This window comes from Salvelinus sp. IW2-2015, unplaced genomic scaffold (assembly GCF_002910315.2).
Source record: "Salvelinus sp. IW2-2015 unplaced genomic scaffold, ASM291031v2 Un_scaffold2748, whole genome shotgun sequence".
In the NCBI taxonomy this organism is placed as follows: Eukaryota; Metazoa; Chordata; class Actinopteri; order Salmoniformes; family Salmonidae; genus Salvelinus; species Salvelinus sp. IW2-2015.
In genome coordinates, this window is record NW_019944051.1 from 9,597 (window position 1) to 20,840 (window position 11,244).

General features: G+C 41.8%; 1 protein-coding gene across 1 annotated transcript in view; it reads left to right on the forward strand.

The window, feature by feature from the left end:
• Positions 1-351: 351 nt before the first annotated feature.
• Positions 352-11,244, forward strand: part of LOC112074664 (growth arrest-specific protein 2) — a 15,089-nt gene continuing 4,196 nt past the window's right edge. The window contains exons 1-4 of the mRNA XM_024141790.2: positions 352-369; positions 524-665; positions 9,480-9,543; positions 11,087-11,228. Coding sequence (XP_023997558.2) covers positions 352-369; positions 524-665; positions 9,480-9,543; positions 11,087-11,228 — 366 coding nt within the window. The remainder of the gene's footprint in view (positions 370-523; positions 666-9,479; positions 9,544-11,086; positions 11,229-11,244) is intronic.

Genomic DNA, 11,244 nt, shown 5'->3' on the forward strand with positions numbered 1-11,244 from the left:
GTTCTGTTGAGAATACAATAGATATTTTATTGTCCATTTGATGAAAACAGAAACAGCCTTTTTTCCTTACGCCCTCAGACACACACACACATGTTGAGAGGTACAGGGTCAGTCAGGGCATCTCTGGATGGAGGGTTGCTGGTCCGCCTCTACAGCCTCTAGGATACCCGCCGAGACAATTGTCTGTGACGTTGCTTTGTATTAATAAGTTGCTATTTACAAAAAACACCAACTGATATTGTGGTTGATGTTTGGGGTCCTGTGTGGCTCAGTTGGTAGAGGATGGTGCTTGCAATGCCAGGGTTGTGGGTTTGATTCCCATGGGGGACCAGTACGGGGTAAAGTATGAAAATGTATGAACTCACTACGGTAAGTTTGGATAATGACTAAAATGTAAATGTTTATCTCTTCCTAATGTGTCTCCCCTGCCGTTGTAACCTTGAGCAAGCTCTCCTTCCAACCAGGGGCACTTCCATTTCTCACAAAAAGGAATCTATTTTCTTCTAATGTCTCCCTCCACCAGGCCATCCCATGCCGGAGGATCCCGTGTCGTGCCAGTGCGCCCTCCGGGTCCTTCTTCGCCAGGGACAACACAGCTAACTTCCTGACCTGGTGTCGTCAGGTGGGGGTGGGAGAGACCTGCCTGTTTGAGTCTGAGGGACTGGGTGAGTACGGATGCATGTCAGTTTGCATTTTAATGCTCTGTTTTGATTCTCTTGCAAGCTAGAACACAACAGAACACATGGCAGAGATCTCAATGACCACTCATTAGGTTCTAGAACACAACAGAACACATGGCAGAGATCTCAATGACCACGATAGGTGTCTGGAAACAACAGAAACAAATGGCAGAGATTGAAATGACCACTCATTATGGGTTCATGAAACACAACAGAACAAATGGCAGAGGATCTCAATTGACCACTCATTAGGTTCTAGAACCAACAGAACACTGGCAAGATCTCAATGACCACATCTTAGGTTGCTAGAACAACACAGAAAATGCAGGATGATCTCAATGACCACCACATTGGGTTTCGAACAACGCAACACAGTGAAAATGGCAGAGATCTCATATTACAGGTTCTTAGAACACAACAGAACACATGGCAGAGATCTCAATGACCATCATTAGGTTCTATGAACACACAGAACAAATGGCAGAGATCCATCAGGACCACATGGTTTATTACTTCTAGAACACAACAAACAAATGGCAGAGATCTCAATGACCACTCTATTAGGTTCTAGAACACAACAGAACAAATGGCAGAGATCTCAATGACCACTCATATAGGTTCTAGAACACAACAGACACATGCAGAGATTCAATGACACTCTTAGGTTCTAGAACACAACAGAACACTGGCAGAGATCTCAATGACCACTCATTAGGTTCTAGAACACACAGAACACATGGCAAGGATCTCAATGACCACTCATTAGGTTTATGAACACAACAGAACACATGGCAGAGATCTCAATGATCACTATTAGTTCGAGACACAACAGAACACATGGCAGAGTCTCAATGACCACTCATTAGTTGTAGAACACAACAGAACACATGGCAGAGATCAATGACGCATCATTAGGTTCTAGAAACAAAGACACATGGCAGAGATTCAATGACCACTCATTAGGTTTCTAGAACACAACAGAACACATGGCAGAGATCTCAATGACCACTCATTGTAGGTTCATGAACAACAACAGAACCATGGCAGACTGATCTCAATGACCACTCATTAGGTTCTAGAACACGAACAGAACACATGCAGAGATCTCAATGAACACTCATAGGTTCTAGAACACAAGACAAATGGGCAGAGATCTCAATGACCACTCATTAGGTTCTAGGAACCAACAGAACATCATGCAGAGATCTCAATGACCACTAATTAGGTTTCTAGAACAAAAACAGAACACATGGCAGAGATCTCAAATGACACTTATAGGTTCTAGAACACAACGAGAACGACATGTGCAGAGACTCAATGACCATCATTAGTTTCTATGAACACAACAGAAACACATGGCAGAGAGTCTTCAATGACCACTCTTAGGATTCTAGAACACACAGAACACATGGCAGAAAGATCTCAATGACCACTCCATTAGGTTCTAGAACACAACAGAACACAGTGGCAGGAGATCTTCAATGACCATCATTAGGTTCTAGAAAACAACAGAAACATGGCAGGAGATCTCAATGACCACTCATTAGGTTCTAGAAACACAAACGAACACAGTATCATGGCAGAGATCTCAATGACCACTCATTAGGTGTCTGAGAACATCGAACAGGCACAGTGGCAAGGAGATCTCAAATGACACTCATTAGGTTCTAGAACCAACAAACACATGGCAGGAGATCAATGGACATCCATTAGGTTCTAGGAACACAACAACAATGGCAGAGATCGTTCAATGACCACTCATTAGGTCTAGAACACACAGAACACATGGCAGAGATCTCAATGACCACTCATTAGTCTAGAACACAACAGAACACATGGCAGAGATCTCATGACACCCTCATTAGGTCTAGAATACAACAGAACACTGGCAGAATCTCAATGACCACTCATTAGGTTCTAGACGACAACAGAAACATGGCAGAGATCTCATGACCACCATTGGTTCTAGAACACAACAGAACAATGCAGACGATCTCGAATGACCACTCATTAGGTTCTAGAAACACAACAGAACAAATGCAGAGATCTCAATGACACTCATTAGGTTCTAGAACCAAAAGAACAAATGGCAGAGATCTCAATGACTACTCATTAGGTTTCTAGAACAAACAGAACAATGGCAGAGGATCTCAATGACCACTTCAGTAGGGGTTCTAGAACACAACAGAAACACATGGCAGAGAGCTCAATGACCACTCATTAGGTTCTAGAACACAACAGAACAATGGCAGAGATCTCAATGACCACTCATTAGGTTTCTAGAACACAACAGACAAATGGCAGAGATCTCAATGACTACTCATTAGGTTCTAGAACACAAAACAGAACAAATGGCAGAGATCTCAATGACAACTCATTAGGTTCTAGAACACAACAGAACAAATGGCAGAGATCTCAATGACCACTCATAGGTTCTAGAACAACACAGAACAAATGGCAGAGATCTCAAGACACTCATTAGGTTCTAGAACACAACAGAACAAATATGGCAGAGAATTCAATGACACCTCATTAGGTTCTAGAACAACCAGAACAAATGGCAGAGATCTCATGACCACTCATTAGGTTTTAGAACACACAGAACAAATGGCAAGAGATCTCATGACACTCATTAGGTTCTTAGAAAACAACAGAAAATGGCAGAGATCTTCAATGCCACCTCATTAGGTTCTAGAAACAACAGAAAACATGGCAGAGATCTCAATGACCAACTCATTAGGTTCTAGACACAACAGAACAACATGGCAGAGATCTCAATGACCACTCATTAGGTTCTAGAACACAAAGAACAAATGGCAGAGATCTCAATGACACTCATTAGGTTCTAGAACACAACAGAACAATGGCAGAGATCTCAATGACCACTCATTAGGTTCTAGAACACAACAGAACACATGGCAGAGATCTCAATGACCCCTCATTAGGTTCTAGAACACAAACAGAACACATGGCAGAGATCTCAATGACCACTCATTAGGTTCTAGAACACAACAGAACACATGCAAGATCTCAATGACCACTCATTAGGTTCTAGAACACAACAACACATGGCAGAGATCTCAATGACACTCATTAGGTTCTAGAAACAACAGAACACATGCAAGAGATCTCAATGCCCATCATTAGGTTCTAGAACACAACAGACACATGGCAGAGATCTCAATGACCACTCATTAGGTTCTAGAACACAACAGAAACAATGGCAGAGATCTCATGACCATCATTAGGTTCTAGAACACAACAGCACAAATGGCAGAGATCTCATGACCACTCATTGGTTCTAGAACACAACAGAACACATGGCAGAGATCTCAATGACCACTCATTAGGTTCTAGAACAACAGAACAAACTGGCAGAGATCTCATGACCACTCATTAGGTTCTAGAACACAACAGAACAAATGGCAGAGATCTCAATGACCACTCATTAGGTTCTAGAAACAAACAGAACAAATGGCAGAGATCTCAATGACCACTCATTAGGTTCTAGAACACAACAGAACAAATGGCAGAGATCTCAATGACCATCATTAGGTTCTAGACACAACAGAACAAATGGCAGAGATCTCATGACCACTCATTATGTTCTACACGAACAACAGAACAAATGGCAGAGATCTCAGGACCACTCATTAGTTCTAGAAACAAACAGAACAAATGGCAGAGATCTCAATGACCACTCATTAGTTCTAGAACACAACAGAACAAATGGCAGAGATCTCAATGACCACTCATTAGGTTCTAGAACACAACAGAACAATGGCAGAGATCTCAATGACCACTCATTAGGTTCTAGAACAAACAGAACAATGGCAGAGATCTCAATGACCACTCATTAGGTTCTAGAACACAACAGAACAAATGGCAGAGATCTCAATGACCACTCATTAGGTTCTAGAACACAACAGAACACATGGCAGAGATCTCAATGACACCTCATTAGGTTCTAGAACACAACAGACAAATGGCAGAGATCTCAATGACACATCATTAGGTCTAGAACACAACAGAACAAATGGCAGAGATTTCAATGACCACTCATTAGGTTCTAGAACAAAACAAACAAATGGCAGAGATCTCAATGACCACTCATTAGGTTCTAGAACACAAAGAAAACATGGCAGAGATCTCAATGACCCATCATTAGGTTCTAAGACACAACAAGAACACATGGCAGAGATCTCAATGACCACTCATTAGGTTCTAGAACACAACAGAACACATGGCAGAGATCTCAATGACCACTCATTAGGTTCTAGAACACAAAGAACACATGGCAGAGATCTCAATGACCACTCATTAGGTTCTAGAACACAACAGAACACATGGCAGAGATCTCAATGACACTCATTAGGTTCTAGAACACAACAGAACACATGGCAGAGATCTCAATGACCACTCATTAGGTTCTAGAACACAACAGAAACACATGGCAGAGATCTCAATGACACTCATTAGGTTCTAGACACAACAAACAATGGCAGAGATCTCATGACCACTCATTAGGTTTAGAACAACAGAAGCAAACAAGGCAGAGATCTCAATGACCACTCATTAGGTTCTAGAACACAACAGAACAAGGCAGAGATCTCAATGACCACTCATTAGGTTCTAGAACACAACAGAAAATGGCAGAGATCTCAATGACCACTCATTAGGTTCTAGAACACAACAGAACAACATGGCAGAGATCTCAATGACCACTCATAGGTTCTAGACACAACAGAACAAATGGCAGAGATCTCAATGACCACTCATTAGGTTCTAGAACACAACAGAACAAATGGCAGAGATCTCAATGACCACTCATTAGGTTCTAGAACACAACAGAACAAATGGCAGAAGATCTCAATGACCACTCATTAGGTTCTAGAACACAACAGAAACAAATGGCAGAGATCTCAATGACCACTCATTAGTGTTCTAGAACACAACAGAACAAATGGCAGAGATCTCAATGACCACTCATTAGGTTTCAGACACAACAGAACAATGCAGAGATCTCAATGACCACTCATTAGGTTCTAGAACACAACAGAACAAATGGAGAGATCTCAATGACCACTCATTAGGTTCTAGAACACAACAGAACAAATGCAGAGATCTCAATGACCACTCATTAGGTTAGAACACAACAGAACAATGGCAGAGATCTCAATGACCACTCATTAGGTTCTAGAACACAACAGAACAATGGCAGAGATTTCAATGACCACTCATTAGGTTCTAGAACACAACAGAACAAATGCAGAGATCTCAATGACCACTCATTAGGTTCTAGAACACAACAGAACAATGGCAGAGATCTCAATGACCACTCATTAGGTCTAGAACACAACAGAACAATGGCAGAGATCTAAGACTATCCTAGGTTCTAGACACAACAGAACACATGGCAGAGATCTCAATGACCATCATTAGGTTCTAGAACACAACAGAACACAATGCAGATGATCTCAATGAACACTCATTAGGTTCTAGAACACAACAGAAACATGGCAGAGACTCAATGACCACTCATTAGGTCTAGAACACAACAGGAACACAAGAGAGATTTCAATGAAACTCATAGTTCTAGACAAGCTTCCGAAAGTTTCATGAATTCACTAAATTGAAATGGAATTAACCCCAAACCCTGGTGAGAACAGTACACCGCTCTGGTCACAGATAGTCAGGTTTCAGTTTCCTTTAATAAATATGGCCAAATAATAATAACAACTATAATACGTCTCAAATAAGTTGAAGATTGGGAATGTGACTTCTGAAGCAAGTCACACTAAATATGGCCTTGTCCGGATCTGCCTCAGGCTGTCAGCAGCACTTCCAGGGAGGAGGATAGACCCAGACTGCCGTCTATGGGTGAAGGACTGACTGGTGGGATGCAGAGAGAGAGAGACACAAAGGCATCTCTTAGATCTCTCCTCTTCTTCTCCTTCTCCTCCTCTCCTCTCTCTGTACACAAGCTCCTCTTCTGTTGTCCACAGACTCCACCCACAATACCCTGACTTCACACAATACCTACTTCAGGCTATGTTCTGAGAACGCTGTGACTGTCTTGGCTTACCAGATGAATGATATGAACAGTTATGTGGATTTTAAACAGTCGTTCGCTGTACAGAACGTCCCAGGAAACACAGAGTGAAAGTGAGTGAAGACAGACAGTGAGGCGTTAGCTAGCTGGAGAGAGAGAAAGTAGGGCAATGTTATGTATTTGTATTTATTATGGATCCCCATTAGTTCCTGCCAAGGCTGCAGCTACTCTTCCTAGGGTGCAGCAAAATTAGGGCAGTTTATACAATAAAACATTTTTTTTTTTTTTACAATACATTCACAGATTTCACAACACACTGTGTGCCCTCAGGCCCCTACTCAACCACTACCACATATCTACAATACTAAATCCATGTGTACGTGTGTGTATAGTGCGTATGTTATCGTGTGTGTGTGTATGCATGTGTCTGTGCCAATGTTTGTGTTGCTTCACAGACCCCACTGTTCCATAAGGTGTATTTTTGATCTGTTTTTTTTTATCTAATTTTACTGCTGCATCAGATACTTGATGTGGAATAGAGTTCCATGTAGTCATGGCTCTATGTAGTACTGTGCTCCTCCCATAGTCTGTTCTGGGCTTGGGGACTGTGAAGAGACCTCTGGTGCCATGTCTTGTGGGGTATTCATGGATGACATTCAACATGTCAATACCTCTCATAAATACAATTAGTGATGAAGTCAATCTCTCCTCCACTTTGAGCCAGGAGAGATTGACATGCATATTATTCATATTAGCTCTCTGTGTACATCGAAGAGCCAGCTGTACTGCCCTGTTCTGAGCCAATTCAGTGTTCCTAAGTCCCTCTTTGTGGCACATGACCACATGACTGAGCAGTAGTCCAGGTGTGACAAAACTAGGGCCTGTAGGACCTGCCTTGTTAATAGTGTTGTTAAGAAGGTAGAGCAACACTTTATTATGGACAGACTTCACCCTGTCTTAGCTACTGTGGAATCAATATGTTTTTACAATCTAGGGTTACTCCAAGCAGTTTAGTCACCTCAACTTGCTCAATATCCCCATTATTTACTATAAGATTTAGTTGAGMTTTAGTGAATGATTTGTCCCAAATACAATGCTTTTAGTTTTAGAAATATTTAGGACTAACTTATTCCTTGCCACCCATTCTGAAACTAACTGCAGCTCTTTGTTAAGTGTTGCAGTCATTTCAGTCGCTGTAGTAGCTGACGTGTATAGTGTTGAGTCATCTGCATACATAGACACACTGGCTTTACTCAAAGCCAGTAGCATGTCGTTAGTTAAGATTGTAAAAAGTAATGGGCCTAGACAGCTGCCCTGGGGAATTCCTGATTCTACCTGGATTATGTTGGAGAGGCTTCCATTAAAGCTGTTAGGCAGGTAACTCTTTATCCACATTATAGCAGGGGGTGTAAAGCCATAACACACATGTTTTACCAGCAGCAGACTGTGATCAATAATGTCAAAAGCCGCACTGAAGTCTAACAAAACAGCCCCCCCACTATCTTTTTTTCATCAATTTCTCTCAGCCAATCATCAGTCATTTGTGTTAGGGCTGTGCTTGTTGAATGTCCTTCTCTATAACCGTGCTGAAAGTTTGTTGTCAATTTGTTTACTGCAAAAATAACATTGTATCTGGTCAAACACWATTTTTTRCCCAAAAGTTTKCCAAGMGTTTTGGTAACAGGCTGATTGGTCGGCTATTTGAGCCAGTAAAGGGGACTTTACTATTCCTGGGTAGCGGAATGATATTTGCTTCAATCCAAGCCTGGGGGAACACACTTTCTGGTAAATGTTTCACTCAGTATGCAGTGATGGGGGGAGTTTTGTGTTGCTCTCGTTTACACTGTTTGTAGAACTACGTCTCAGGCTGTTATAGTCTGACGTAATGTGAAGATGATCTCAGATYCCTCAGCAGGTATGTACCTATTAAACCAGAGTGATAAGGCCATGTCAGCGGTAGGGAGGTASAGACGATTCTCGTGTTTTTCTCTCCTTGTCCGTTTTCTGGCTGACGATTGGTTTATTCTTCTCTACTTTCAACCCCAACCAGCTGTGCCCCCCTTGGACGTTTTATTCCGGTGAAATGATGGATAACTTACTAATTAGACTAGATTTTATTAGATTATTAGACTATATTTATTAATTGAATAGAACTTGATTGTCCATCCAAGGCTAGTTAGTGTGGTCACACACGCCCAGTGCGTTACAACAGGGTAGCTAGCTAACTATTCTGTTCCCTCTCTTTCCCCTTCCTTTCCTTCTTCTGTGGTGGATTAAAAAGTGCATCATCACGGTGTAGCATACGACAACAGGTTTGGAGAGAACTATTGCTGTCATGACGCATGGTGTGCTGTGTCACGTCACATGCCCATCAATCATCTTACTGCCTGGCACTGTGTTTGTGGAACATTTAATTTCATGTAGTTTTAGTCTTGTGTGAAATTGCTGCTTGTTGATCTTAAAAAAAAAAAATGTTTTTTCTGTAGCTGTTTTGAGCTCACACTTATGTTCACCTCACACTAACACACCAATATCAATAACTCAATCACCACTTATCACAAAGAACACTTCTCATTTTCTCTGTACCCACTGGCATGTGCATACGAGTTTTTAAACCACTTTCCCACATCACTTTATAACACAAGTTTCAATGTGACAGAGATAATATTACCACCCTGTAATTGAGATGTGTTGCAAAGGAACACAGTGAAGATCATGTACTCTTTTCCATGTATTTCTCCCCTTAGTTCTTCACAAACAGCCACGGGAAGTATGCCTCTGTCTCCTACAACTAGGAAGGATAGCATCTCGGTAAGGGATTTTCCCTCTTTCCCGTAAGGGATTTTCCCTCTTTGCCTTGATTTAAATGATTCACTTAAAAAGCTTTCCATTTGAATTGAATTTGTATGTGCGTTATGTATTACAAGTAGAAGTTTAATTATACTTTGATTATGTCTTCTCAGAAACGATTTAGTAAAGAAAACATTCAAAAGGAGTGGGGTAGTCCCTCTCCTAACATATTTGTAGTTTATTGTATTGAAGAAGGCACAGGGATACTGAAACGTTGGATGATTTACCCAATACATTACTGGTAGTTTATATATACTGTATATAGAGTYTGCGACTCTCTTTATTTTCATAGCTTATAGTTTATTCGCCGTTAGTCAGCACCTCTAAATAAGTAAAAATTCTCTGGATGTGCACCAGCTCATGTTTTTTATTAGTTTATTGTATAGAACAGAGATAGAGGAGAGACTTTGCTGAAATAGCAGTGGGACAGGTCACCCCATGATGCAAGAGGTACATATGATTAGTGTGCTGAAATTCAACCCCATGATGCAGAGGTATACATGATTTGACCCAGACCACTGTAATTAATTTGACCCAGGCCATTATAATGTATTTGACCCCAGGCCACTAATATGTATTTGACCCCAGGCATTATAATGTATTTGACCCAGGCCATTATAATGTATTTGACCCCAGGCCACTATAATGTATTTAATGTAATGTATTTCACCCAGACCACCCTAGGTCACTATAATGTATTTGACCCAGACCACCCGAGGTCACTGTAATGTATTTGACCCCACAGACCAGCCTAGCCCCTATAATGTATTTGACCCCAGACCACCCTAGGTCACTGTAATGTATTTGACCCCAGACCAGCCTAGCCCACTATAATGTATTTGACCCAAGACATCCTAGGTACTGTAATGTATTTTGACCCCCAGACCAGCCTAGCCTCCTATAATGTATTTGACCCAGACCACCCTAGCTCCGAGTGGTGCAGCGGTCTAAGGCACTGCATTTCAGTGGTAGAGGCGTCATTAGAGACACTGGTCGATTCCAGGCTGTATCACAACCAGCCGTGATTGGAGTCCCATATGTCGGCGCACAATGTATTTGAACCCAGGCATGTAATGTATTTGACCCAGGCCATTATAATGTATTTTACCCCGGACCACCCTAGGCCACTATAATGTATTTGACTCCAGAACACCGTAATGCATTGACCCAGACCACACTAGACACTATGTATTTGACCCCAAGGCCATATAATGTATTTGACCCAGGCACTATAATGTATTTTACCCCAGGCCACTGTAAATGTATTTGACCCCAGGCCCTGTAATGTATTTGACCCCAGGCCACTGTAATGTATTTGAACCCCAGGCCACTGTAATGTATTTTGACCCCAGGCCACTGTTTATGTATTTGACCCCAGGCCACTGTAATGTATTTGGCCCCAGGCCACTGTAATGTATTTGACCCCCCAGGCCACTGTAATGTATTTGGCCCCAGGCCACTATAATGTATACCTTAATGTAAACTGTTGTCCTATTATCTTTAGGTACAATGTGGAGCCTCCGGGGCTTATCAAGCTGGAGAAGGAGATAGAACAGGAGGAGAAAGTACCTCTACCTCCACCCTCACCTGTCTCTCCCTCCCCWTCCCTSTCTCCATCCCCTTCTCCAAACCCCACAACCCCCTCTGCAACCCCCTCTCCAA